Source organism: Bos javanicus, chromosome 5 (genome assembly GCF_032452875.1).
Source record: "Bos javanicus breed banteng chromosome 5, ARS-OSU_banteng_1.0, whole genome shotgun sequence".
NCBI classification, from domain to species: Eukaryota; Metazoa; Chordata; class Mammalia; order Artiodactyla; family Bovidae; genus Bos; species Bos javanicus.
Genome location: NC_083872.1, coordinates 40269818 through 40296780, shown reverse-complemented (window position 1 = coordinate 40296780; position 26963 = coordinate 40269818). Strand labels below are relative to the sequence as shown.

The 26963-nt window shown below is 34.9% G+C and overlaps 1 protein-coding gene across 2 annotated transcripts in view; it reads left to right on the top strand.

Annotated features, from left to right (window-relative positions):
• The window catches only part of CNTN1 (contactin 1), a 409422-nt gene that overhangs the window by 329113 nt on the left and 53346 nt on the right, over window positions 1-26963 (top strand). For both annotated transcript variants that reach the window (XM_061416436.1, XM_061416437.1), the window contains 4 exons: window positions 10373-10443; window positions 13249-13483; window positions 16105-16208; window positions 24139-24325. In XM_061416436.1, coding sequence (XP_061272420.1) covers window positions 10373-10443; window positions 13249-13483; window positions 16105-16208; window positions 24139-24325 — 597 coding nt within the window. The remainder of the gene's footprint in view (window positions 1-10372; window positions 10444-13248; window positions 13484-16104; window positions 16209-24138; window positions 24326-26963) is intronic.

Here is a 26963-nt window from a genome sequence, read left to right as displayed (position 1 = left end):
CATTAAAATTCTGCTGTGTTATCTTAATAACATTTATCCATTTCTGGCTACATCAATCCCTTGGCCTAACTTCTAAATATAATTATGAATTGTACTGTCTGTAGTTTTTAAAGCTAAATTATTCACGGAGACTGCCATCAGTAAACTCTGTCTTAAAGTTTCATGTAACTTCATGTAATTTACCAGATAAAATAGATGATTCTATAATAAAAGAAGAATAGAAACACTAAAATACTGATCTATGCTGAGTATTTTCACATATATTTCAGTTAATCCTCCTAATAATATTTTGAGGTAGGTATTATATTGTTTTCTGAATGTTGAGCTTTAAGCCAACTTTTTCACTCTCCACTTTCACTTTCATCAAGAGGCTTTTTAGTTCCTCTTCACTTTCTGCCATAAGGGTGATGTCATCTGCATATCTGAGGTTATTGATATTTCTCCCGGCAATCTTGATTCCAGTTTGTGTTTCTTCCAGTCCAGCATTTCTCATGATGTACTCTGCATATAAGTTAAATAAGCAGGGTGACAATATACAGCCTTGACGTACTCCTTTTCCTATTTGGAACCAGTCTGTTGTTCCATGTCCAGTTCTAACTGTTGCTTCCTGACCTGCATACAAATTTCTCAAGCGGCAGATCAGGTGGTCTGGTATTCCCATTTCTTTCAGAATTGTCCACAGTTTATTGTGATCCACACAGTCAAAGGCTTTGGCATAGTCAATAAAGCAGAAATAGATGTTTTTCTGGAACTCTCTTGCTTTTTCTATGATCCAGCGGATGTTGGCAATTTGATTTCTGGTTCCTCTGCCTTTTCTAAAACCAGCTTGAACATCAGGAAGTTCACGGTTCACATATTCCTGAAGCCTGGCTTGGAGAATTTTGAGCATTACTTTACTAGCGTGTGAGATGAGTGCAGTTGTGCAGTTGTGGGATATATGGGGAAACAGTGGAAACAGTGTCAGACTTTATTTTTCTGGGCTCCAAAATCACTACAGATGGTGACTGCAGCCATGAAATTAAAAGACACTTACTCCTTGGAAGGAAAGTTATGACCAACCTAGATAGCATCTTCAAAGGCAGAGACATTACCTTGCCAACAAAGTTTCGTCTAGTCAAGGCTATGGTTTTTCCTGTGGTCATGTATGGATGTGAGAGTTGGACTGTGAAGAAAGCTGAGTGCCAAAGAATTGATGCTTTTGCAGTGTGGTGTTGGAGAAGACTCTTGAGAGTCCCTTGGACTGCAAGGAGATCCAACCAGTCCATTCTAAAGGAGATCAGCCCTGGGATTTCTTTGGAAGGAATGATGCTAAAGCTGAAACTCCAGTACTTTGGCCACCTCATGCGAAGAGTTGACTCATTGGAAAAGACTCTGATGCTGGGAGGGATTGGGGGCAGGAGGAGAAGGGGACGACAGAGGATGAGATGGCTGGATGGCATCACTAACTCGATGGACGTGAGTCTCAGTGAGCTCTGGGAGTTGGTGATGGACAGGGAGGCCTGGTGTGCTGCGATTCATGGGGTCGCAAAGAGTTGGACATGACTGAGCGACTGATCTGATCTGATCTGATCTGATTGTATTGTTGTTATTGTTCAGTCGCCCAATTGGGTCTGACTCTTTGCAACCCCATGGACAGCAGCACACCAGGCTTCCCAGTCCCTCACTATCTCCTGGAATTTGCTCAACTTCATGTCCATTTGATAGGAGATGCCTTCAACCATTTCATCCTCTGATGCCCTCTTTTCCTTCTGCCCTCAAGCTTTCCCAGAAGCAGGGACTTTTCCAATGATGCAGCTGTTCGCATCAGTTGACCAAAATAAAAGCTTCAGCTTCAGCATCAGTCCTTCTAATGAATATTCAGGGTTGATTTCCTTTAAGATTGACTGGTTTGATCTTGCTGTCCAAGGAACTCTCAGGAGTCTTCTCTAGCACCACTGTTCAAAGGCATCAATTCTTTGGCCCTCTGCCTTCTTTACAGTCCGGCTCTCCACAACCCTACATGACCACTAGGAAGACCACAGCCTTAACTATACTGACTTGTGTCTGCAGAGTGATTTATCTGCTTTTCAACACACTGTCTAGGTCTGTCGTACCTTTCCTGCCAAGAAGCAATTGTCTTCTGATTTCATGGCTGTGGTCACTGGCCACAATGATTTTAAAGCCAAAATAGAGGAAATCTGTCATTGCTTCCACCTTTTCCCCTTCTATTTGCCATGAAGTAATGGGGCCAAATGCCATGATCTTAGTTTTTTTAATAGTTTTAATGGAAGGTATTATAATCCAATACTCATTAATAAGCAGTAAACTCAGAGACACTAGATAGTTTGCCTAGGTTGATATAACTATATTCAATATTCAGAATTCAAATCCAGACCTGATGCATTCACCTTTCTCTCTTAAAGGTGGTTTTTCAAGCAGGTTTTAAAAGCACAGTCATTTATATGAAACTTTATTAGTGTTCTAGTAGAAATTCACATTTCATTCTCAATTACAAAAATATATGACTTAAATACCATTTTTTATTTGCCTTCATATATCCACCTGTGAAATGAACACAATTGTTTCTTTTACTCTACCTCACATAAATCTCATTAGGATACAGAGATAATATAAATTGCAGCTTTAGAGAATGCAGATACCAGATAGCCAGGACCCTTGAGTTTGCTTTTTATTATTAAAGCCTCCTATGTTTGTAATAGAACCTTCTATGTGATGAACTGAACACAGTTGTCCCTTCTTAAAAATCAAAAATAAAAAGGAACTGGGACATTATCTGACTGGTTGTTTAAACCACATAATTCATGCTGAGAGATCATGTACTTGCTTCAACAAGTATTCATTTTCTAAATAAAATTGCAAAAATATCAAATGATTAAGTCAGTCAAAATAAACCAATTTCAGTTAAAAATTATAACAGATTTACCTCAGATATCAGCTTTTTTTTTTTTTAATTTCATGGAGCTTGATTAATTTTCTGTCCTATATTGACCAGCAAAATGTGAATTAATTCTAATCCAAAAATAACATTGTTCATGGGGAGGGAAGATATTTTCTCTGGCACTGATGATGTTAGTAGACCCTCCCTTTTCCTTCTGAGAAATTTTGTTACCAAAAAATTATTTATTTCAAAACTTATTGCTTTAGTATACTTTGGTTGATCATTTGGTCAGAATTATCATAAGAATTTAGATTTTTTATTTTTTAATCTCAGTGTACAATCAATTAAATGAAATATGTTTTTAAGAGCAACAATAAAAATGTTCAGAAAGAAAGATTTAATCTAACTCTTTCATATGTGAATCTCTGAATATAATTTATATTTAATATCATATTTAGAAGACTAGAATACTTTTTATGTCCATTTTGCCAGGAGTTTTCATGTAACTCTGAAGACTTTCCAACCTTAATGTTTTCTTATCTTTAGAAATGCTGGGAACAATTTGTTTCAGACTGATATCAAACCTAAAATTTTGGTAAGGTTATTACTTTCAACCAATAACTTTTGGCATCACCTTCATTAAGTATCACCTCTAACATTATGTTTGCTGAAATGTATTTTGTTAAGGACTTAATTCTCTCTCTAGTGTGCTTGGAAAACAACTTCTCTTAAAAGCCTTCAAACACAAAACAAACACATGAAGTAGTAACAGTCTTATTCGCAATGCAAGATATGACTCTATAGTGATATAGTGAAATGATGCATTCCTTTCAATTGTGAAAAAATAAAGCCTATACTCTGTAATACATTTGTTAACCTTTCGTAAGAAAATATTTTAGATCCTTTATTAATCAACGTTTATGCCTACTATCATTTAGGTACTTTCTGTGTGTTATCTCAGAGTGCTAAACTCTCTACTTTCATTGCTCCATTTAATTCCCACAATAACTTTATTCACTTGTATTATTATTTCTGATTTACAGACAAAGAAGTCAATATCTCATTCAGTTAATGTGAAGCAGAGCTGGAATTCAAATTAAGGGCTTTGTAATAATAAAAGCTTTGTTCCTAAACAACTTCCTACAAGAACAATGTGCAGTATTAAAGCTCTGGGACATTGATCCTTTAGTAGAATATTGGTTCCATCATTTAAAATCTCTGTAATTAGAGGCACATTACTCAAACTCCCTAAACTTCAATTTTCTCATCTCTAAGTGGAAATTATTTTCCTTATGAAATCTTATAATGATTAGAAACATGTAAGGAAAGCAAAGTTAGTACTTTCAAGTACATAATATTTGCTGAATCAAATTTTTATTATGTTCTCAATGCTCATTTTATGCTTTAATATGCTTATAAGAAAATATTATCTACTCTGTAATAAATCACCACATTTGGCAATGTTTCCATTTTTCTAAACATAGTAGAGGATCATATAATCTTACAAGAATGTGTCTATATATTTAATACAATAAAATTCAACAGACTTTCTCTTTAATTTCTGTTTTTTCTTTCATCTTGTTTTTGAAAAATTGAGTATTCATAAAATTGGACATTTATATTTTTTATCCTTACAAAACAATACTTTCTGAAACACGGGGTTATTTGTCTTGTCATGTACCATTATATCAAGTCTCTAAGAGATGCCAACATTTGTTATATGAGATAAAGGCTAGTTTCCATTTGATGGGAAGGGTACTGTGTGGCTCATTATGCTGACTGAAAGACAGGACATTATCTAGTGTAGCATACACCCTTATCTGTCCAATTACTTAATGTTAAGATCGCAAGGCACAGTTGGGTATATTCTTTGGTTTCAGACAAGTGCATTATAAAATGGATGGTCCCAAATGAAGAATTAGAAGATGTGTTTGTAACCCATTTAATTTTGACTGTAAATGAGAGATAACAAAAGCATCCTTCAAAGTGATGTGTCATTTTAAGACCAAACCCTTATGGCTAATAGCTCTGCAGGTACAGTTGACAAGTCAGTATCCTAAAAGGGTATACTCAGGTTTGCTTTGAAAGCTTTTGCCATTTATTTACCAGATACAACTAAGAAGGAAAAGAGAAAAAATACTATAACACTGGAATCAACACTTTCATACCTTGTTTAAAACTTTAATTTCATGTCCAATGAAGCTCTTCTGCTCTTTCATATACTTTTATTTTTTAGATATGTTTGATAAAGGAGAAGAATGGTATCAAGAACATATTTAATAGCCAGTAAGATGCTATATTAAATTCAGTAGCTGTCACTAATAATACAATAGAAAAATCTTGTTTTAAAAGTGCTAACCTGAGTATCCAGCTAGGTGTGATACATAAAAATCCTTTCGAAGTTCTAGATGAGTCTTAATACACTGGGCTTTCTTACATTCATTCATACTTTCATCTGGTCCTTCCCTCATACCTCAGTTGGTAAAGAATCTGTCTGCAGTTCAGGAGACCCCAGTTGTAGAAGGGATAGGCTACCCACTCCAGTATTCTTGAGCTTTCCTTGTGGCTCAGCTGGTTAAGAATCCACCTGCAATGTGGGAGACCTGGGTTGGATCCCTGGGTTGGGAAGATCCCCTGGAGAAGGAAAAGGCTACTCACTCCAGTATTCTGGTCTGGAGAATTCCATGGACTATACAGTCCATGGGGTCACACAGAGTCGGACACGACTGAGCGACTTTCACTTCATACAGTCATCCAGCAAACTGTTACTGGGGATTTTTTAATACATTGTAGATATTTAACATATGAGTTAAAACTAGTTGTACATATTTAGCTTGTACTATATTAGCATCTTCAGGACTGAAATCAGATTTTATTCATATTGTAACTTTAGTGCTTATCACAGCATAGTATCTATATCTGGTACTTAAAATTATTTGTAGGAAAAGAGAGGAACAAGAAGGAAAAGAGGATGGTTCTGGAAATTGTAAGTGAATAGAGGATAATGAAAAGAAAAGTAGTGATCAAAGCTATAGTGATAATTGTATATTAAAATTTAGAAAAAAAAATAAAATTTAGACAAATCCATTAATAAATGCAATTTGTTTTGTTCAAAATAAAGTTAAAATATGCATTAGATGCTTTTGTTTTTAATACAGTGAGATAAACTTGGGAAGTGTTCATTCTTTCACTTAAATGAAATATCCATAATTGGTCTGAGTTCTTTATATTAATAATAAATTTACTATTTATTATGATTATTTCAGTTCATAGCATTCTTTTCTGCCCATCTGAACTTTCCCCAGATTACTTGTTTTTAGACTAACATTCCACTGAGAAATTAACAAATTTACTCTGTCACATGCTTTTAAATTTCCTGTTTGACAGCAAAATTTAGATTAATAAGCAAACAACAAATTTGGCCTGATAAGCCCTAAAGACATTAATATATTTGTGAACTATCTCAGACCCTATATCTCTTTTATCTGATGCGTGTGTGCTAGATTGCTTCAGTTTTGTCAGACTCTTTGCAACGCTATGGACCATAGCCTGCCAGGCTTCTCTGTCATGGGATTCTCCAGACAAGAATACTGGAGTGGGTCACCATGCCCTGCCCCAAGGGATCGTCCTCACCTGCAAAGAGCATCAATTTAACATGGTAGATGCATTAAAATTGTTAACAATATGCTCCACCATCAGAACAGTAGATCATGGGTTATGGGCAACTCATTTGAATATCCAAACATGCAGTTCATTTGATTTTATTAATTTTTTGACTTTATTAATTTTATTAATCTCTTCAGAAAGAAAACATATTTACAGATAGAATAAAAGCAGATGTAAGACTTTAATCGCTTTGTTTATCTAGACTCTAGAGTATTACTTGCTATTTTGAATTTCTTACTAAAAAATTTGTTTTAAATCACAAAGAAATTCTGATGCAAATTAAAATAAGAAGCTATTGGGTTAGCCAGGAAGTTTATTCAAGTTTTTCTGGATGATATTATGGAAAAACCCAAATGATCTTTTTTGATCAACCCAATACATCCATGGTAACTTTATCTCTGTAAAAATAGCTATTTAAATTAAAGCAATAATTAACAAGAACTGAATAATCAATATATTCTAAGTCAAGAGCCTCTACTCCATGATTTTTATAATTTAGAATTGTGTCCCAAGGTGATTTGCATATTGTTAAATAAAATGCTAAAGTCCCCAAAGGTACTTCTATGCAAATTATTTAAGTGCTAAATCTAAAAGTAAAATTGACAGCATTAGTTTCATAACATAGGAAAGATGAATCAGGGTATTGGCTTGATTTTCTTTTTAAATATTTTCTAGATCTACAACTAAAATTCAAAGCCATCCTATAAACATCAACAAAGAATCCCTATTAGACTGAAATCATGGCAAAAGCGTGAATTAAAAAACCTCATTACCTTTCATTGTTTATTTGTGATTAATTCAAGAACTTTATATTTTTACAAAATATTTATTAAAATTATTTTTAATGATTTATCATTAAGAGAATGCCTAGTTTGTTCACTGTTAAATGCCCTGGAGCCTAAAGTTAAAGAAACTTCCTTGTGCTCAGGGTAATTTACTTCCTTGAACAGAATCACTATTTGGCCAAGTCCTCCTGTTTCTGCAGGACTAAATACAAACACAGAACTAGTTGCTCAGATTCATGTCAGATGTGTAGGTTATATGTCCAATTCCCTTGTGAAAAAAATGTCCCTTAGCTGCTAAATTTACAACTGAACATTCAAAGCTCAAAGGAAATTAAATCAATTATTATTCCAAGTAATGTATATGACACTCTATTAAGAGATACAGCTACCTTTATTTCTGAGTGTTTCTTTGTCTTGTTTTCAGCATATTGAACTCGATGGGTGATCTTTGAAGAGCAAAATTATCTTTAAAATAAGTGTTATGAAATGGGAAAAACATTCACTATAACATAAGCAGACTCTATTTTTAGATCTTTTCTAAATAAGAAAGGTTCATATTGATTATAATAAAATGGATTATAGTGAAATGCTTTGGCAAATAATACTTGCCCTGATGAAGGCAATACCTGATTCAACAAATTTCAGTATAATAAATTATTCTGGAGTTACTTTTGAAACTATTTGCCAGTCACCACAATATTTATACTTAAACACACAAAATTTGATTTATTCATTGATTGCAAGACAACATGCTTTTTGTTTCTCTATAGCAGGTAGAGTTTGGGCTTCAGAACATGAGTTACGGAGTTTAAAGAATTTCCAAGAGTATTCTAATGTTTCAGCCTTAAATATGTGTAAGATATAGTTCAGACGAGGCAATGAAGAAAGGAAGATGACCTTAATGGAGACAGATTACCTTTATTCAGGCAAGGAGGGACGATAGTCCGTCTAACGACCAGGTTGAGCCGTGCGGGACTAGGGAGGCTTCATATTTAAGGGGAGGTTTTGCAGAAGTGATTCGGGAAGATTTAGTCAGGCGGGGCGTTCTGGGTAATCTTTAGCTGAGATGGCAGTCTGCTGATAAACAGGGGCGGCCGGGCGGGCGGGGTTCCGGGCAGCGGATGGTGGGTCCCAGGCTGATGCAGTCTGCCCTGAGTATCAGGGTGGGACTTAAAGTTTAGTTTTGCCATCCCGGAAGTCAGATGGTTCAGCAAGGGCCCTTGAGGTTATCTTCTTTTCTAGGCCTGAGGACTCCTTTAATATGTATTTCGTCTAAAGTGCTACAAGTAAATTAACTTTTAACACCCCCATGCACTAAATTTAATTTCTAACTCTCATGTGGTGACAGTTGAATAAAAAAATCCCTCAAACTTCACATTAATTTCTTAATCTGGAAAGTAAACCATATAATTTTATAGATATAAAAAAATAGCTTCCATTTTGTTTGTTTCTGTATAATTACTATACATAGTTCAGCAAAGAATTTTCATGACTAACATAGAGGAAATTTTGAAGTATTTGAGAATCACAGTTACATTAGGATCTGTAAATAAATACTCTTTCCAAGGTGTTGCTGTTTCCTTTTGAGAGGGCTGTTTGGAAAGTCAAGGAAGAAATGACATTTCATCTGTTCTTTAAAATGTTAAGAGAACTGGGAATAATATCTCAGACTGAGTCATAGCAGTTGTGTGGGAAAATGTGTGTTCTCAGTCAAGACACAGTCTTCTTCCATGTAGTTGGGTAGCTGGTCTCCAAGGGCTTGAAGTACAGGAATAAACTGCTTTCATATTTATCTGTACAACTCCAATTAGATGCAAATCCAATAAGATGTAGCCTACAGTAAGACAGTATTTAATCTTATTTTTTAGTCATGTTCAACTGTTTTGTAATCTATGGACTATAGGTTTTCAAATAAATAAAACATGGGAAGGCAAATCTGCTTCACTATCTTTTGTTGAAGTAAACCAGCACATTCATTTTGTCCATGAGATTTCCCAGACAAAAATACGGAAGTGGGTTGCCATTTCCTTCTCCAGGGGATCTTCCCAACCTAGGGATTGAATCTACATCTTCTGCATTGTAGGCAGATTCTTTACCAGTGAGCCACCTACAAATCTAATAATATATAGCACACATCCTGAAGGACTTCCAAGGAGAGAGAATAACTTGGAGAAAAACAAAGAAGCCATTGGACTTGGTAGTTAAAAGCAATTTTGTGATTTTTGAGAGAGTGATTTCAGTAATATGAAGACATAGAAAACAGATTATGCATCATTAAAAAGTGATTATAGAGTGAAGTACAAAAATAATCATGTATCAGTTCTTCTTTGCACCTCAGTGACAGGAAAGGGTGAGATGGCTTGGAGGTTAAGTGTAAAGCAGTATTATAGGATGATTTTTAAGGCTGAGAGTTTACAAAGGATAGTCACTACAGTAGAGACTGAAAAATTGAATGATGTTATAAAAAGATAGAAGTAAGGGAGAAGAACCCTGACAGGACAGGGTTCCCGAAGAGATTTAGGCATTGAAAATGAGAACACAAAAACATTTTGTAAAAAGATTTGTAATGTTTCCAAATATCTTTGGGAAGTACAATCCTACGTTAATGTGCATGTTCCATTTCTTAACAGTTATTTGTAGACTGAGGCATGAAACTAACCCAACAGTATGTTGTTAGAAGTTTATAGAGTTCAAAACAAGAGCTGTGAAATATTTTCCCAACAAAATGAGTCCAGTCTTTCAAAGTCATATTAAATGAAAGGACACAGAAAAAATTTAAAAAGGGAAGGCAAATTTGCTTCACTACCTTTTAATGAAGGAATCCAGCACATTTCATGTAGCACTGAATTAATTTTTATCTTGGCAGAAAATCAGATTATTATAGCAAATCTGGGGCATTGTCATTATAATTGAGTGTATCGTGTGCAGCTTGTCTTTTCTAGTAAAAGGAAAAAAAATGTGTATGGTTTCTAAGTGAATAAGAAATCTAACATCAGAAAAAATTACATGGCCTCTCTTTTGTGGTTTTATTTGTTTGTTTCAGCACCTAATGTGGCTCCTTCAGATGTAGGAGGTGGAGGTGGAAGCAACAGAGAACTGACCATAACATGGGCGGTAAGTGTTAAGAAGTTGCACATGTAATTTGTTGCTTTACCTACACTTAATCTCAAACCCATTTTGTTTCCTGAAATAAAATAAAAGACAATGCCTCAAAAACAAATAAGAATAAATTACTAAAATTAATTTTTTTCTCTAATGCATGCCAGATTTTGCCTAATTTACTATGGCTTAGTGTGCCATTCTTATGCAAAAATAAGTTATTGATGCTATTGTATCTATAGGCCTAGGCCTAAAAGATTAAATAAACATTCAATTCTTTCATTCCAGAGACGAATGTACTCTGTACTCACTGTGGCCTGGTAACCCAATTGCAATTCATAATTTTTGCTCTGGACTTTCAAAATTTCAAAGATTCAGTTAAAAAATCTTTTGTATCAGCATCTGTTTTTAAATTGGCCCTTGCTTTCTGACTTGAAACTTACTTTCATCAGCACGTGTAATTTACCACTATAGGTCAGTCTTAGAAGTCCCCACAAATGACTTGTTATTAAGGTATCCAAAACATTTTATTAAAATTTTATAACCCAAAGGGAGCTCTGTATCAGAGATTATAATGTTTGGAAAATAATGTATCCTAGTCGGATTTTTGAAGTGACAGAGGTATCGGGGATGAGGAAAATTTTGATAACATAAATGTGTCTGAATTAGACATCTGGCATTTATGTAGCTAACATGCTTTATATAGCTCTATGTATCCATTAAATACTTTTAGTATTTAATCTCTGCTGATGGTCAAAGAACACAACTAAGACTCCAAAAAATTCCGAAAACTACAGAAATAACGAGCACGTTTTATTCTTTACATGTGTCAAATTAATTTTTACAATAAGTGGATATTTAGCCAAAGTTGACTTCACTCTGTATTGTATAGTCATATTTTATACTTGTCATTACATCTTATATTAAAGTAGGATTCAGGAAAAAATCGCCTCTTCTTCATTTGAATCTCAAATGATTTGGCAGTTTTAGTGACAGTGTGATACACAAAAAGTGAAGATATTAGAAAATTTGAACATTTTACTTCTTTAGGTTTTATTTTCTCAACATGTGTAGATATCTGCCTCACAATAAGAGGAGAAGCTTGTCAAAACATTCAGATTGGAACTCATTTACCATAAATTTTAAATCAAGTCTCTGAGAACAGGACCAGAGAGTCACTACATTCTGAAAGCTTCATAGCTAATTCTGATATGTTAGCCGTGCAGTCATGTCTGACTCTTTGAGATACCATGAACTGTGGCCTGCCACACTCCTCTGTCCATGGAATTCTTCAGGCAAGAATACTGGAATAGGTTACCATTCACTTCTCCAGGGGATCTTCCCAACCCAGGGATTGAACCTGGGTCTCTCTCACATTTCAGGCAGATTCTTTACCATCTGAGCCACCAGGGAAGCCCAATTCTGATATACTAAATTGCAAAAATTAAGTATAGAACTATCAATAAGAAAAAGAAATGTTTAAAGTCTGGTGGAAATGTTAGGCTATTGTGTTAATAATGTAAAATTATATTATGTACCTCCTTGTGATCATGCTTTACAGTTTCTATATTGTGCAACCAAGAGCAACTTCTTCTTCCTTTGAACTTTGTACATTTACATGCATCCCTGTTTAACATAAGGATATTCGAGCTACTATGTTGTACTTAGTTAAAGGTTTCCCCTCAAGACACTTTAACTGTGATATTTCTGTGTAAAAAGCAAATACATAATGACTAAAAAAGATTAAATGATGAATACTCAGTAGAATTTAAGTCAGAATTTAGGGCTGACATGGACATCTTTATTGAGTAATTGACATGTAAGAAGTCGCTCAGTCGTGTCCGGTTCTTTGCGACCCCATGGAGCCTAGCCTACCAGGCTCCTCTGTCCATGGGACTTTCCAGGCAATAGTACTGGAGTGGATTGCCATTTCCTTCTCCAGGGGATCTTCCTGACCCAGGGATCGAACCCAGGTCTCCCAAATTGTAGACAGATACTTTACTGTCTGAGCCACCAGAGAAATCCAATAATAGCTCTAAGAAAATGTAAAACAAAGGTCTTTCTTCAGTATTAGAGTCAGACAGGGTGCTTAGCCAGTCACCTGCAGATGGAGGCAATGCTATCTTTTTCTCCTTTCTCCTTCTTTCTTTTTCTGTGACCAGTTTCTACTGTTGGGTAGCAGTACAGATATTCCAGTGTATAGTTAACTTTCTTATTATAGTCTTTCAACTCTAAAGAAATTCATTAACTTATCCACTGAATAAATACTACTTGAGACTTTGTTTAGGTTTTAGAGATAAAGAGGTAAATGAAACTGTCAATAACCCTGTTCTCATGAAACTTACATTCTACTAGGCAAGAAAGAATAAAGTAGACAATAAGTAAATATATAGTGTAGATCATAATAGTGTTAAAGAAGGAAAAATAACTGGGGATGTTTTATATGGATTATTGCACAAAGAATCTTAAAATGGCAGATCCTGTGGCCAGGGAAAGCACCAAGTAGTTTTTTAGCCTTCAGAATGTGAGGGAAGGGTCTTTTGACTCAGGGAAAGCACCCTTGAAGGAAGAAACTGAAAGTAAAAAGACCCAGAGTGAGAGGTACCCCTCCCCCAGAGTGTTTCAGAAATAGTGAACTTGGTAAATGAAGTCTCACGTGTTGCAGCTCGTTTGTGCCGAATTTTTGTAGGCAGCTCTCACTTAAGAAATAAAAATGTTTTTACAGAAAGCATGCTTCCATGTGTAGCATTTTTGTTTGCATATGATTTTCTCCGTTACCTGTATTGCTTAAACCTGTTTAACATTTCAATTTCTATTTAGCCTTTGTCAAGAGAATACCATTACGGCAACAATTTTGGTTACATAGTGGCATTTAAGCCATTTGATGGGGAAGAATGGAAAAAAGTGACAGTTACTAATCCAGATACTGGCCGCTATGTCCATAAAGATGAGACCATGCGCCCTTCCACTGCATTTCAAGTCAAAGTCAAAGCTTTCAACAACAAAGGAGACGGACCCTACAGTCTCACAGCTGTCATCCACTCCGCACAAGACGGTAGGTGAAAGAAAGGCCCCACTGACATGATGAGGGATGAAAAATCTGATTCTCTAGTAGGCATTTTGTTTGCAGTCTTTTCAGTATTATTTTGAGCCAAATCAGCATGTCAGTCTCTTTATCTAAATGACAAGAATGTTGCCAAAATCTTTTTCATCCTTTAGATTGTGTTTATGGTAGTTAGTAAATCGCCACTAAAATCGTTGGCTTAGACCCTATTCCTGATCTCTTAATTATAATTTTGCAGTCAGAAAATCTCTAGATTTGAGAACCTCAGTGTGCCTGTTCATTCATAAAATTCACTAGTTTACCAACTCTTTAATAATACTAATAATATTTAATTAATAATATAATTTTTGATAAAATTTCTCCATTTAACTCAAAAATGTGTAATGTAGCATTTATGTAACTTTTTTTTGTCATTACAGTAGCATGTTCATTAGTGTTAGTGTTAGTGTTAGTCACTCAATTGTGTCCAACTCTTTGCGACTCCACAGACTGTAGCCCATCAGACTCATCTGTCCATGGAATTCTCCAGGCAAGAATACTGGAGTGGGTTGTCATTCCCTTCTCCAGGAGATCTTCCCTACCCAGGGATTGAACCAGGGTCTCCAGCGTTGCAGGCAGATTCTTTATCAACAGTAGCATCCTGGAATTTTATTAAAGGGAATTTAGGCATAATTCTATGAAAAAGGGGTCAGAAGGCCAATGTAAGTTTTTTTCTTGAAAATAAAAATATATATGAAAGGGATAAAATTACCGATACTGGTTCTCTGTTTTTCTAGAAACTTTAATTGAACCAATCATGTTCCTAAAGAACTTTATATATCTATGATAAATGATACATAATTTTAAATGTAATTACACTAATTTCTATGATTTCCTATTTAAGTTACTACATTTTTATTATTTATTTTCCTATTTGAAAAGATAATACTTCCTTATTATACCTTCTACTCGTGCGCATTAGGTAAATAATTATAACTAAAAGAGAAAGTAGAAATTTTCATTGCTTTCTGACCTAACACATTTGTGCTTGGATAAGTTTCATTTTGCACATGTGTGACAAGCAACAATGGAAGGGTTTTAAAACTTAAAGCTATGTGAAATATTCTTATGATTTCTTAGAGAAAAAGCACTATTTGTTAGTTTACCCAATTTATGTTATGTTTGGTCCACAAGAAACATTTAGCTATTGCTTAAAGTTTATGCTCTATAGTCATAGATTTGTTAGCTTTCATATTTGTTAAAAATGTATATATTCAAATCATTCCATGATCTTTACTTCCAATACAAACATAAACAACTATATTATATACGTATCTATGTACACACACTCTTTTTGAAAGATAAACACATAGAAAAACAAGTAGAAATTTCTAAATTTATAATCAATTCTGGACTTTTTAATCCTCGGTAATGAATTTTACATTTTCAAAACTCGCTCTAATTTGAAGAAATATTATAACTTGACTCAATCTTAATAGTTTGAATGACATATGTACAACTCACAGAGAAAATGAAAATATAAAATATTTTACAAGTCATCTTCTCACCTAGTATCATTCTTAATGTTTTATTTTATGCTAAAGTAATCAGGTAAAGGTCATGCTTGTCATGTCTTTAGTTATGGCCATCTGTATTTAATTACATTTCTTTCCTAAATGTTTCATAAGCCTCATAAAACCTGCATGTGCTGAAACTTGTATAAACGTTCATTTTCTCTTTTACTGCTAAGAAATCAATCATAGTACCACACATTTACCTTGTTTTGGAAAGACAACAGTGTTCACATGCAGGACACTTCAGCATAAAAGAGTATTTTGTCTTGTTCAGAAAAGACAATAAAAATTGATTACTCCTGATCATTCCTGCTTAAGATTTCCTTAGTTTCTTTGTCTAATTTTTGTAAGGGATATAGAGTATTTTTTTTTCACTGAACAGAGGCCTTTTTGATACATATTTGACTTGATGCCCAATTGGAAGATTAGACTTATAAAAGCTTTCCTGAGCCCAAGAAGCAGTGAATGTCACAACTTGTTTCAAATGATCTTAAAAAAAAAAACTTAGCTTAAACGTAAAAGAAAAAGAGGAAAGTATTGCTGTGTATCTTTAGCTCATACAAATAGCATGAGAAAATTGAAAATTAATTGTTAATGAATAATTTTCTGTAAGAAATACCTAATTTCCTATTTTTAATAATATATATAGAGTTGATAAGTTGAACACATTAATAATAAATTTTGATTTGCATTCACAAGCTTTCATAAACAAGTTAATTAAAAGAAATATAAAATATTAGTATGGTTCTTGCTCAAGGATATCAGAGAAATTCTTATGGATTTCCGTATTTTGTAAAAGTGTGTGTACATATGTATGCATATGTGTCTCTATATTAACATTCATATATATGAATATGTGTGTGTGTATATTACTGATAGCCACGACATAAATAAAAATAGAGAAATAAATAATAAAATTTTTGAACTATTTACTTTGGAAATATTAAAACTATTTTAAATACTAATATAGTTTCATCCATTCATACAGCAAATGGAGCTATTTGAGTTTCTTAATATAAGCATCTTATGTAAGAATGCATTGTTCTCATCAAATTTCAGCTCCCAGTGAAGCCCCAACAGCAGTAGGAGTAAAAGTCTTATCATCTTCTGAGATATCTGTTCATTGGGAGCATGTTGTAGAAAAAATAGTAGAAAGCTATCAGGTGAGTTCAATTTTTATCAAACCGAAATACATCTACTCATAATTATCAGCATATGTTTTCAAATATGTCGCATCTTTCAGTGTGCTGCATCCTTCTGATTTATGTGACAACACTATATTTTCTGTGTTCAGTATGTTGGATATTTATTAATTAATTATCATGAGTAAAGTGGAGATTTTCAACCAACTTATCTATGAGAGATGTAGAGTCCTATGTGTAAGTAAACAATTGACCAAAATAAAAACTAAAGTAATAAAACTAAGGCTTAAACATGATCTTTTGAAACAAATGTTCTCATAACATCTGGTGAATCTCAAGTTTTGGGGAAATCATTTTGGTATTTTAAAATGTTTATCATATTTGACTCAGTAGTACTACTTCCAAAAGACCCTCCTAAAGAAACACTTCTAAATATACTAAATATATATCCCATTATATTATATATGAAGGCAGAAAATTGGCAAACTCAAAATATGTCAAAGGTAACTTCCTTTGAAATAAGTGTTAAAAGAGTAGTAGGAATTAGCCAGCAGGAAAGGGGAGGACTTGTTTTAGTCAAAGGAAATAAGACCTGGGATATTAAAGCTAGTTCAGTTGGGATCTTTATTATGAAATTTAGACTCAATTGTGTAGGAAAACTGAAGTCATCTCATAGCACAAAGACTGAAAATTAAGAACTGACATCATCCTACCTTTACCAATGAGCAAATGGATGTCAAAGTGTTTCAATGACTTGTCTTAGCACCAAGGGAAAATGTCAGAGACTGCCTAAAATTCAGATGTCCTGATTCCAAGTGCTATGATTTATGCCAAATCACAGACTCCCTTTATTTTATTCAGTGAGTGGACAGTAACTGACCTTCTGAAGCTGTGGCTGATGAGCTGCCCACCCAGTCAACTTGCCCTCAGTTCTTGTGCTTTATCATACATCAGTGGAATATTCATTTCATGAGGGTAGCATTTTGTCTCTTTTGCTCTGTGTCAAGAATAGTGGGCATATCATAGGCATAAATGAAATATTCACTGAGTACTGATAGAAATACTAAAGTATGGTCAAATAAAATGCTGCAATCTAACTTTCTCAAGACCATGTAACCACAGGAGCAGCCTAAGGTTTTAAGTTGCAAACACACAACCTAACAGGAAGATTTTTCTTGGTATCATGTGTTATAATTGGGGTAGTTAGATGTCAAAATGTTTTCAGATTATTCTTGCAAACATTTAGCTGAAGTTATCATCAAGACTGTGGAGTTATAGAAGTGGACTGTGAAGATCCAATATTCATAACATATTAAACTTCCATTTCGGAGAAGGCAATGGCACCCCACTCCAGTACTCTTGCCTGGAAAATTCCATGGATGGAGGAGCCTGGTGGGCTGCAGTCCGTGGGGTCGCTAAGAGTCAGACACGACTGAGCGACTTCACTTTCACTTTTCACTTGCATGCATTGGAGAAGGAAATGGCAACCCACTCCAGTGTTCTTGCCTGGAGAATCCCAGGGACGGGGCAGCCTGGTGGGCTGCCGTCTCTGGGGTCGCACAGAGTCGGATATGACTGAAGCGACTTAGCAGCAGCAAACTTCCATTTACAGCTGGTAGAAAAGAAATGGGAAACAGAGAAATTCACTAAATGTTACAAGCCCCTATAATAAACTAGTCCAAGGTATCTTGAGAGAACACATCAATATTTAGAGTTTTCAAGCCATATTTTAGACATAGATTTTCTTCTTTTTTTAACATTATTGCTTTCTAAGCAATAAAAGAAAAAAGATTAATATATACCTCATGCATTGTCAAAATGCTGAAGATATATTTTACTTTGTTAAAAACATGCCACCAAAATATATCTTGTCTTTATCAAATAATTATATACTAACTATTTTATAACTTCTGAAATGCAGATGACAAAGAACATACAAGATAAGAAATGATGCCCTGGTACCAGTGAATTTAGACAATAATCAGAATATATGCTCTTGATGGGGAAATTAGCTAAATTAAGTTTTGCCAAATTAAATAGTCAGCAAAAAATAATCTTCAAATAATGTTTAACAGCTATGATTTCCTCAAATGATAAAAAAACTGTATGCTAGCAAGTTTAGTTTCGTAGATTTCTGGTGTTTAGCAACTCCACACTAGAAAATTATGAACTTTGTTGGTGAGCATACATGCATTTAATTTCTCAGCTGTGTCACTTAAGAATTCTGTGGAAAATTTATTCAAATTGTCTAATTTCCTCACCTACAAAGCTGAGAGTAATCACTGCCTCATATCCTTCCATCATGTGGAAGAAATTAAATAACCTGCACTTAATGTCATTCCCTATTTCAAGTCATTGGACATTTGAAGAAGATAATGATGATGTTAATAATAATAACTGATAATATTTGTTAATCCTTATTATATTAAAAATTTAATTAAGCTCATCGTATTGAATCCACACAATCTCAGGGAATAAATACTATTATTTTTTTCCATTTTAAAGATGAAGAACTTGGAGGTTTGAAAACATTTATCTGAGTAATAATTGGTATATCCTGACTTGAACCTAGGTCTTACCTCTCCAGAGAATAGTTAAAAGTGTTGGAAGTAAATCACAAAATTATTATTGCCATTTGTTCCTTTTCAAAAAGCCTTTATGTTTTTCACACAGAGCCTTGAATATCAAAGAGTCAAGCATGACAGTTTAAAAGAGACAATCCATAACATTTATTCTCCTCTAAGAAAATGTTCTTTATGGGGGAAAAGCTTGGCTCGCTATAATATGGTTATTGTTTCTGTTTTAAAATATGAAGGAAAAAGTCAATGATTTAACAAGACAGATGATCATGAAAGCTAATACTCCACTGCACTTCCCATGAAAATGTACAATGGGTCTAAATTATAAAGAAACAGAAAAAGAGCAGGTTAATAAAATAAGATAAATGAAAAGCTGTGTTATTGACCCCCATCTCAAGGTTAATTTCCTGAGATTTAAGTGAGAATTGTAGGCAGTTGGATTTAAAAATAAACCTTTGTGGTTTTAAGTTTGTCTTATAGAAAGTTCAAGTTTTATTTTCCTCCCCCCCTCCATCCGCCCCACCTTGGCTAGTTAAAGAGCTCACCCCTTCTAACCTTATTCTTAATTTCCCGCAGTGTAGGTGAACTGGAAGAATTCAAGAAGTGTTTCTTATCAAAGGCATATTAGAACTTTGGGCTCCGGCCCAGGAATCCACAAAAGATTTAGTTTACTTACCCAGCAGGTAAAGAATTCCCTTAATGAAAACAAGTACAATGTGCTATCAGTAATAACAGAAAGCCTCTTAGCAGCTGAATCAGAGATTAATGAAGATGATTGATTATTCTTAAAAGATTATCAATCCTGAGCAGTTTACTCAGATGTCTTAAAAAGTCAAATTATTGTGGAGAGCAGAAGCTCATGTTAGGAAGCATGGTATTTTCTTATTTGGAGAAGGCATGTATCTTGATCTGATCTCCTAAAAGGAAAGTCAGACACAGGTGTAGAAAAAGTTAGTGATTTTGCTGTTGTTATTGTTGCTTATTTATTTGTTTTAAATATGGTCCCAGGGAGTACATAAGAAGAAAAAGCAGAATGAACAGAAGAGGGAGAAGCTTGGTTAGAAAAATGCTTTATCAGGTCGGCAACCACTGTGGGCAACCGATACTCCATCCCTTGGGATCTTTGAGGAACATCATAAATGTGGTTCAGAACTGACCCACATGGGATGAAAGGGGAAGCTTTCAACCACTGTAATTGCCCACAGGTTAAGAATGGCCCCAGGGCACCACCTCCCCTCCCTGCATGAACTGCAGGGCAAAGTTCACACTGCAGCATCAAGCATTATCCAAGACAGGAAGTGAGAGTTTAGTGGAAATAGTAGAGGAAAAATGCAGGTAGTACTTATGGGAAGCTGGTTGAAGCCTGCATAGAACTGTTTAGTTCCTGAACCAATGGCTAGAATAAAAATGAACTTTGAATAGCTTCCAAGAGGTGTAAGAATACAGATTTTTAAAGATTTATATTCCTGCTCTTCTTAAACCCATAGAATGTACTAATGCATGACTTAGTCTGCGATCTGGATGATATCAAGCTATTATATAACATCTTTTAAAGGTTGAATTTTTTGTTGCAGAACTTCAGTTTTTATTTAAGTAACCATACTTAGATTATTTTCTGGAAAACTGTATTAAATCCATAACAAAAGAACATTCAGTTGTCATGTCCAACTCTTTGTAATCCCATCCATAAATTCTCCAGGCCAGAATACTGGAGTGGGTAGCTTTTCCCTTCTTCAGGGGATTTTCCCAACCCAGGGATTGAACCCAGGTCTCCCACATTGCAGGTGACTTCTTTACCAGCTGAACCACAAGGGAATCCCAGGAATATTGGAGTGGGTAGTCTACCCCTTTTCCAGAAGATCTTCCTAACCCAGGAATTGAACCGGGGTCTCCTGCATTGCAGGCGGATTCTTTACCAACTGATCTATCAGGAAAACCCATTAGATCTATAACAAAAGAATATTCAGTTATCAGAAGATTTTTTTTTTTTCCAGAAAATTTAGAATTTGAAGGAGAGAATTTGGAAATCTGCAACAAAAGTTTACTACTGAAGTAGAAAATAACAATGGAGCAAGTCTAATTTTCAAAAGTGCTAAATGTTTTTAAGCACTACCATAATTGTAACATCTAGGTCTTTATTTATTTATTTATTAAAATTTTTTACATTTCCCTTAGAAGGAATATAACTACTATCTTTAGTCAAAAGTGGTGTTGTTGTAGCTCATAAATGTATGGAAAGTATAATTATTCTTTATTAAAAGTATGAGTCCTTTTTCTGAGGCTTTTCTTTTCAGCTTTCCAATATTGTTATAAAGAGTAAATTTTCTTGGGGTAAAATTATACACAGATTATTCCATCAAAGATATTAGTAATCTATGTAGACTTAAACATTTTGATTTCTATTTTAAAGATTTATGAAGGCAAAAACATGTTTGCTTGGTTCACTACTATATTCCCAGCACCTAGCACAGTAGCTGGTACAATGTATATACACAATAAATATTTATTCAGTGAATGAATGAGTGCCATACATCAACTGTAGTCCTCTGTACATCATGTTCAAAATAGTTAATATTCGTCCTCAAGCAATTTATAATCTAGTAATAGTAGAGACCAGTAATGATGTAATTCCATAATTGTTTAATAAACACTAAGATAGATTAACACTAGACATGGAGTGTTGTACAGATTTTAGGAACATGTAAATAAAGAGTTAAATTTATATAATACCACAGCATGCAATAGAAATAAATACAGCATATGTTGCTCTAGCATGTGAAAAGGAATTTATGGTCAACTATCCTTAAAGCAAAAACTGCTTCATTTATTTATTTATTTTTACACTAGTTCATTCAGACTGTCTTTCAGTCTCCCTAGTGATTAGTCAAAAGCATGCATTTGTTCTGCTCCGTTACTATGGGTTCACTTCATTCGAAGCAATTTTCTCTCAGGTTAAAGTTGGTTCTTTACCTCAATGGGCAACTCAGGGCGAGGATCAAAATGCAGTCACCCAAATTGTCTATTTGGAAATTATCTCTAAGTGCATGGCCAATGGCTGGTTCAGATAAAAAAAATACAATGCCATATTTTATATAGACTGTTTAATTTAGAATTGTTTGAAAATATTGCAACATATGTAAATGCATGATTTGAGTTAAGGAGAGAGCTTATTCAACCAAAATAATTTTGTATTAGATGCTTTCATTAGTAGATGCTTAAAATACTGTAAAAGTGTCATTCAAATCTCATAAAATAAGGAAATCAGGGATTATTTTGCACACTCAATAACTCTCTGGGTTCCCTAGTTACCATGGCATAACTAAAGCAATGCTTAAGTTTATTGGGAATTCCAGTGGAGACCGTGTAACATAGATCTGTGTCAAAATCAGATGAATATAGTAATTTGACACTTAGGATATAGATGCAAAGAGTAAATTAAAGACACTTTTGCTCTTTCCTTCTCTATTGCCAAAATGCCTCATGGAATTTTGGGTAAAATGTCAAAAAATTTGTCACTCTTAAGTCCTCATTTTAGTGCTTACTATCTTAGGAATATCTAGTTAAAAATCTTCTCTTTTCCTTTATGGTTTATCACAGAATATGGAAAAGAATATTAAAAAAAATGTATATATATATATATATATATATATGCAACTGAGTCACTTTGATGTACAGCAGAGGAGGTTGGCACAACAATATAAATATACAATGCCTTAAAAAAAAAAGTTTCTCCTCTTTAAACTGTATAGAAAAGTTGTGATATTGGAATGAAGATTGTGAAAGGTGGTCTCAGTCAACAGGCATCCATATAAAAGTACCTGAAGCTCAGGGGCTTCAGTTTTGATTGCTGTATAACAAGCTGGTGTTCTTCAGTCACTAAGTGTCTGTGTCCGACTAAGAGTCCTGTCCGACTCTTTGTGACCCCATGGACTGCAGCATTAAGCAAGGTAAATGCTACCATTCCAGACTTGTTGAGAAAATAATACATATGAATGATCCTACTTTAGTACCTGGCATTTCATTGGAATATAAATGCACATTTTATTTCTCTTCAGCCAAGGAGTGGAAGAGGCCTTACATGTCACACAGTTCAAATGCCCACTAAAATGTAGGCTGTCTTCCTCCTTCTCAGATGAATGTAGGCGCTCCCAGCATGAGGAAACTCATGCCTTCACAAGGATACTCCTACCGTCATAAATCTTTTCTCTGCCATCTGACTTTGGAACCACTTGGTATAATTCTACTTCTTCAGTTCTGAGCCATCCTTGGTCAGAGAGCAGAAAAGCCAAAGAGATTCTATCAAAACTCTTTGGAAAAAACATATTGGCCTCAGAAAAAATGAGCACTAGTCAACAAGATAAAAATATATCAAAGGAAACCAATCAGAAATTAGTAACTAGCCTTTTTTTAAAAAATGTGCTCATTCTACATATAAACCCCATTTTGTTACTGAAGAAATTTGAGCTGTCCAGTTCCATTTTATAATGGCTTCATATGTGTTTATGTAAAAAAATTTCAGAATTATATCAATATTAAATATTATCCTATAGTATTTTGGTGAATTGTGAAATTCAAGTCTCATTGTTTTATAGACAGGACATTTAAAATATAAAATAGAGGTAAACTTATAAGCAAGCTTTTATTTTTATTTATAACTTAGATATAATTATGGATTTTTTAACCAAAAATTTATATGAGGAATGAAAATTATAATTCATGGCTTTAACTTAAAATTTAAGAGCCTATGAAGGCTGTCATTGATATGCTAGATGGTAAAAGTAATCATTTCTAATCACCACATGAATGAAAATTTTTAAAACATTTTAAAGATAAATAATTTCTGCAACCAGTTATTAGGTATAATATTTCTTTGATAGCTGGTCTCTATATAGGTTCAAAGAAGATTCTTTTACATACTTCTGAAATAAGCTAGCAAAAAATAATTATGCTAGCCTGTTTTAGACCATGTGGTTGTTTTTATCAGGGACCCTTAACAAATTTGCAATCATATAAACAGAAATAAAGCAGAAAACCAATGATATAAATTATTGTGTCAAATGCTTCTAAACAGAGACCACTTTTACGTTTTGAGAGCAAACCTTATGCAAAGTTTTTTGGCTTTTTCTCTTTTTTCATCTGTGTATGGCTATTTCAGGCCTTGAAGTGAGGCTTTAATTTGCTTTTGACATCTTTAATCAGATCTGCATTATATGCTTTGCCATAGTCTAAGACTAATAGAAATGGAACAGCAAGTAACATTTGAGAATCTGATGCCCAGCCATCATCAATGGTGTCATAACAAGTTGAAAAGAATTTTTACGACTGAAGTGTCTGAATCATGAAAAAACCTTACTTAACTTGCATGTTTGCAGATTCGGTACTGGGCTTCCCATGACAAAGAAGCAGCTGCACACAGAGTTCAAGTTGCTAGCCAAGAATACTCGGCCAGGCTGGAGAACCTTCTGCCTGACACCCAGTATTTTGTGGAAGTCAGGGCGTGCAATAGTGCAGGGTGTGGACCTCCCAGTGACATGATTGAGACCTTCACCAAGAAAGCACGTGAGTCTCAATATGTGTGTTATATACTTGCCAAAATTCCCAATTGATTGAATGATACAGGTACAGGTGAGAGAAATTTACTACTAGCAATCAGCACATTTGGGTTTCAACTTTAGCCTTTAAAATCATATAAGTTTTAAAATACAACAAAAACAACAAAACCATTATTAGTTATTGTAGATGAAAAAAGTGGCAATTACTTTCACATAATTAATATCCATTTCAGAAATAAAATTGCAGAACCTCCTTTTCTAAAGACTATCCACAAAATCTTGCATCATTAGATAATTAGTTTATTATTTTAAACTTGGTTTTATAAGAATGCATCAACAGGGTGAGAAAATGAAAATTATGTAATTATTCTATGCTTTGATTTATGTCATCATTGTACAATGCAAATGCAAGTTAAATGTTGAAGTGTTATCTTCACTCTCTTATTACTGTATGTTCTCACTGTTAATATAATAAGACCTCCTGCCCTGCTCACATTTTGTGCTCATCCTCATCTCCCTGGCTTCACTATGATAGTTCCTTCTTGATTAAGTTGAACAAATAGAAGAAGAGAATTTATATTCAGAATCCTGGGAAGTTTCACAAGGATTTGAAGACATTATTACCATTAGAGTTTGGAAATTTATTTGGGTGAAAAGATAGTCCTAATGGTATAACAGAGCATGGAGGTAGGATCCAGACTTTGGTATCAAAGAGGGGTTTCAAATTTGTCCCTGTCACTTACTCAATTGTGTATTGGTAGACATCAGATCAGATCAGATCAGATCAGTTGTTCAGTCGTGTGCGACTCTTTGTGACCCCGTGAATCGCAGCACGCCAGGCCTCCATGTCCATCACCAATTGCTGGAGTTCACTGAGACTCACTTCCATCGAGTCAGTGATGCAATCCAGCCATCTCATCCTCTGTCGTCCCCTTCTCCTCTTGCCCCCAATCCCTCCCAGCATCAGAGTCTTTTCCAATGAGTCAACACTTTGCATGAGGTGGCCAAAGTACTGGAGTTTCAGCTTTAGCATCATTCCTTCCAAAGAAATCCCAGGGCTGATCTCCTTCAGAATGGACTCGTTGGATCTCCTTGCAGTCCAAGGGACTCTCAAGAGTCTTCTCCAACACCACACTTCAAAAGCATCAATTATTCAGTGCTCAGCTTTCTTCACAGTCCAGCTGTCACATCCATACATGACCACAGGAAAAACCATAGCCTTGACTAGATGAACCTTTGTTGGCAAAGTAATGTCTCTGCTTTTGAACATGCTATCTAGGTTGGTCATAACTTTCCTTCCAAGGAGTAAGCGTCTTTTAATTTCATGGCTGCAACCACCATCTGCAGTGATTTTGGAGCCCAGAAAAATAAAGTCTGACACTGTTTCCACTGCTTCTCCATCTATTTCCCATGAAGTGATGGGACCAGATGCCATGATCTTCGTTTTCTGAATGTTGAGCTTTAAGCCAACTTTTTCACTCTCCACTTTCACTTTCATCAAGAGGCTTTTGAGTTCCTCTTCACTTTTTGCCATAAGGGTGGTGTCATCTGCATATCTGAGATGATTGATATTTCTCCCAGCAATCTTGATTCCAGCTTGTGTTTCTTCCAGTCCAGCGTTTCTCATGATGTACTCTGCATATAAGTTAAATAAACAGGGTGACAATATACAGCCTTGACGAACTCCTTTTCCTATTTGGACCAGTCTGTTGTTCCATGTCCAGTTCTAACTGTTGCTTACTGACCTGCATACAGATTTCTCAAGAGGCAGATCAGGTGGTCTGGTATTCCCATCTCTTTCAGAATTTCCCACAGTTTATTGTGATCCACACAGTCAAAGGCTTTGGCATAGTCAATAAAGCAGAAATAGATGCTTTTCTGGAACTCTTTTTCTTTTTCCATGATCCAGCAGATGCTGGCAATTTGATCTCTGGTTCCTCTGCCTTTTCTAAAACCAGCTTGAACATCAGGAAGTTCACAGTTCACATATTGCCGAAGCCTGGCTTGGAGAATTTTGAGCATTACTTTACTAGCGTGTGAGATGAGTGCAATTGTGCGGTAGTTTGAGCATTCTTTAGCATTGCCTTTCTTTGGGATTGGAATGAAAACTGACCTTTTCCAGTCCTGTGGCCACTGCTGAGTTTTCCAAATTTGCTGGCATATTGACTGCAGCACTTTCACAGCATCATCTTTCAGGATTTGAAAGAGCTCAACTGGAATTCCATCACCTCCACTAGCTTTGTTCGTAACGATGCTTTCTAAGGCCCACTTGACTTCACGTTCCAGGATGTCTGGCTCTAGGTCAATGATCACACCATCGTGATTATCTGGGTCATGAAGATCTTTTTTGTACAGTTCTTCTGTGTATTCTTGCCATCTCTTCTTAATATCTTCTGCTTCTGTTAGGTCCATACCATTTCTGTCCGTTACCGAGCCCATCTTTGCATGAAATGTTCCTTTGGTATATCTGATTTTCTTGAAGAGATCTCTAGTCTTTCCCATTCTGTTGTTTTCCTCTATTTCTTTGCATTGATCGCTGAAGAAGTCTTTCTTATCTCTTCTTGCTATTCTTTGGAAGTCTGCATTCAGATGCTTATATCTTTCCTTTTCTCCTTTGCTTTTCACTTCTCTTCTTTTCACAGCTA